We start from the raw sequence: 3617 nt of genomic DNA, 5'->3' as shown, positions 1-3617 counted from the left end.
AGAAAGTTGACTGCTACTGGTCACACGTTTAACTCCCTCCCACTTAACTACACAACTCCCACTCTCTTCCAAATCTACATAGCTCACAGCAGAACACATCAATTTTTCTAACTTCTTAAACTTTTATGTCTCAGTGTTTGTTTTTATTAAAACTAAGAGTTTTAACACACACACACACACACACACACACATATATATATATATATATATATATATATATATATATATTCATTTATCTTTGTTTGTTATATAAATATTACAGCTGTCTTGGAAACGTTTACCATGCCATGACGTTCAGTTTTTTTTTTTTTTTTTTACGTTTAATTTGAATAATTTTATCTTGTCAAAAGAATTATTTTTAAAACTATAATTGTCCCAACAAAGAGTGAGAGAAATATAACCAACTTTAATTTTATAATTGTGAAATGATTTCTATCTAGTTGTTCACAAGTTAAAAATCGTCCCTCAGTTGTGACGTCAATTTTGTTGTTGTTGAAGTTAAAGTTATGAATTACAAAATGTGGAGAAAGAAAATAAATAGTTGACTTATTTTCATTGATACTATGTGAATGTTTTTTTTTTTTTTTTTTTTTCTGAATTAATCACATTAAGTAATCACATCTGTCACAAGCCTTTGAAATTTCAAACTACTGTATATGCTCTGCATTCCCAGACACATCCATTTTTCATTCCTTACATCAATATCTTTGTGTTGCCACAAATAATTATAAAAGATCACCATTTTAGGATCTATTTGTTCCAAACTACGATATACATCTACGGATTTTATTAGACTTATGTAAGCCAGAGTAAGTTTAGTCCTTCCTAGAACAGTATTGACACCTTGATCCATTCGTTCAGAATCACCCTTTGCTCAAATATTGACATTTGTTTATGTGCCTCTTGTCCAAAGTTTCTGACAGGGCACATTCCACCCAGGCAAACATTCAACATTTTACACAAGGTACATGTTACAATTATAGTACACTTAGCTCTGCCATTAGCAGAGACACAGATATGTATTTATTGTGAGAACTGCTGAATGTGTTGAACTAGTATCTAACAAAATTATACATCAAATGTCTTTACCCTGTATCCAACAAACAACAACTAAAATCATACAATGTCATGATTATTTTCTCTAATCAAATAAACCCAGAGTAGTGCATTATGCATATTGTTGGCTACTTGATGTATTGCTTTTGTTACTCTTTTGGATAAAAACAGCTGCTTAATGCATAAATATTAATGTTATTTGCCATGCAATTCACTGTTAACAGAGTACAACAACCAAAAACGTAATATTTAATGTCGTTCTTCTGCTTCAGGTTTATTAATGATATGTCTATTTAATATTTCTTGCTAGAATATTACAATAAACTGTGGTTTAAACAGTATTTAGACATGCACATCTTCTTTTACTATTTGTAAAAAAAAAAAAAAGCTATATTTTGTAGATTCCGTTTATAAAAAGTCATGACAAAAAATGTAAAAGATATCACAGCAAATGTTATGACTGAGAAATGGCGAGATCTTTATTTACAATTTCCAAAGGATCAGTTCGGTTAACAAATATATCTATAATATGTACATGGAAGCAAAAGGAACCACGTCCATTTTCACAGCAATCTTCCATGAGTCCACTCACAGGAGATCTATGATATTTACATGGGTAAATAAATGTACAAGTCTTCAAGTGCACCTCTGTCACTCACAGTACATCATTATAAATACACAAGTTTACGGGATGTGAAACATTTCTACAACTTACCAATTTAAAAGTGGAAACTGATTATCAAGCCACTTGTGCCACACAAATCCAAATTTCCCACCCACAGTTAAAAGTTTAAATGCATTAGCCAAAAAGACTAGTAGTAGTAGAATGAGGTAGAGATCTCCGTTACCTATATAATTAGACATGCTTTTTGATGAGCGACTGATGCTGGGTATCAGAGACTCTTGTTGCTGCATAGATGAAGTTTAACTCACTGACACGGGACAATACTCTGCATCTAACCTTACAATGATGCTGCAGGTCACTACTGGACAGACTGGCTCAGAGGAAGTACAGCTTTAAGAGAGGCGAAGAAAGGCCGGTTACAGCTAATTATGCACATAAGATGATAATCAGTTGCTTAGGAGAGCAGGCTTGTAATGGCGACTGATTTACAACCAAATATGTACATCACAGTATTCATGGATAACAGATGAGATGGACGTGCTGAGCCCTTGAGCAGTTCCTCGGAAAGGTACACAATGAGTGAAACGCCTTCTTTAAAAGTAAACAAATGTGTCCTTGTGCCAGTGATGGCGTAACATTACCCCTCGTCTTTTTTAAACACAAAATTGTACTTTGAAAGGGTTCTGATGATGGGTACACGCACACAAAGTAAGGCAGAAATGTACATCTTACAGTATTAGAGGTTTGTCCAGAAATGAAAAAAAAAAGTTAAGACAAGATTAAAGCCAAAAGGGGCCATTACAACATTGGTCAAAGGAAGGCCAGGAAAAGTCGCTAGTGTGTGAGCAAACGTAACAATGGAGGCACTTAAAATGAATGGGATAAAAGGCAAATGTTAAGGCTAGAACCCAGCATTGTCCTTGTTGAGCACAGTTCATATATTTCAAATCAATCTTTTGGCATCCAGTAACTGTAGCAGGTGTTGCCAATACAACACTGTTGTGTATAGACCAAAACAAAACCATTACGAGAAGTCAAGTTAAATAAAATTTACATATTTTTGCATTTAACATTATCTTGCATCGAATCCCATTGCCATTTCAACATTCAGATTGTACTTTTTGTGCTTAGTTCTGCAATTAATCATGTCAATGGTAAAATACTCTCTTTTCTTTAAACACTTTCCAAAAAGTTACTTTCAAATTCAAAAGTTTTTTTTTTTAAATAAATTAATAGAATTAAAGCAAAAAAAAACAAGTATTTCTTATGATACAATCTAATTGGAAATAAAAACAAGTCTTTAAGTCCTTAGGTCTGTCCTGATTTGATCTGGCCCTTGTGTTTTAATCTTTAGACTTGAGAATGGCAGAGCCAGTTTTAGCAGCAATGATGAACAGACACAGTATGGGGAATCTGGACCCAAACAGCTGCTACAATTAACAACGGACCATCAAGAGAGGAGTTCATCATACTTCCTAGATGAGAATGTGAACACGTCCATGACAAGGTCTAGAATCCTGACTCCATAACTTTCCGTGGCCTGCACAAGCAGACTGAAAGGGAATTCCTCACTGAATGTCCTTTAATGCCAAATCCTCCATTTTGAGTTTAACAGAAGGTACCTAAAATATTTCTCTGTACAGATGAGAACAACATCAAAGAGCTCATCAAAAAGTTCTTCTGGACTTCTTCCCTTGGATTTGGGTCAGAACTTCAGCTGTGTCTTTTAGCAATGCATCAAAAATCCCATCAGCAAGCTGCATCTTTACAAAAAGTTCATCTTCATCATAGTTCACCCACTGGGATTCCTCCTCATGCAACTCCTGGACCTAGAAGAGGAAGAGTGATTACATACTTATGTATTTAAAAGTCTAACTAATTCTGTAAATCAACACAGTTTTGCAATATCAGAAACAAGCTTTCTGAATGTGAATTT

The 3617-nt window shown here is 34.1% G+C and overlaps 1 protein-coding gene across 11 annotated transcripts in view; it reads right to left on the bottom strand.

The window, feature by feature from the left end:
* Window positions 1-1516: 1516 nt before the first annotated feature.
* Window positions 1517-3617, bottom strand: part of LOC113107129 (centrosome-associated protein 350-like) — a 34667-nt gene continuing 32566 nt past the window's right edge. For all 11 annotated transcript variants that reach the window (XM_026269382.1, XM_026269385.1, XM_026269391.1 and 8 more), the window contains one exon: window positions 1517-3510. In XM_026269382.1, coding sequence (XP_026125167.1) covers window positions 3349-3510 — 162 coding nt within the window. In that variant the 3' untranslated portion in view covers window positions 1517-3348. The remainder of the gene's footprint in view (window positions 3511-3617) is intronic.

This window comes from Carassius auratus, chromosome 8 (assembly GCF_003368295.1).
Source record: "Carassius auratus strain Wakin chromosome 8, ASM336829v1, whole genome shotgun sequence".
Lineage (NCBI taxonomy): Eukaryota > Metazoa > Chordata > Actinopteri > Cypriniformes > Cyprinidae > Carassius > Carassius auratus.
Note: the sequence above shows the minus strand (reverse complement) of the source record. Positions and strands in the feature narration are given on the sequence as shown.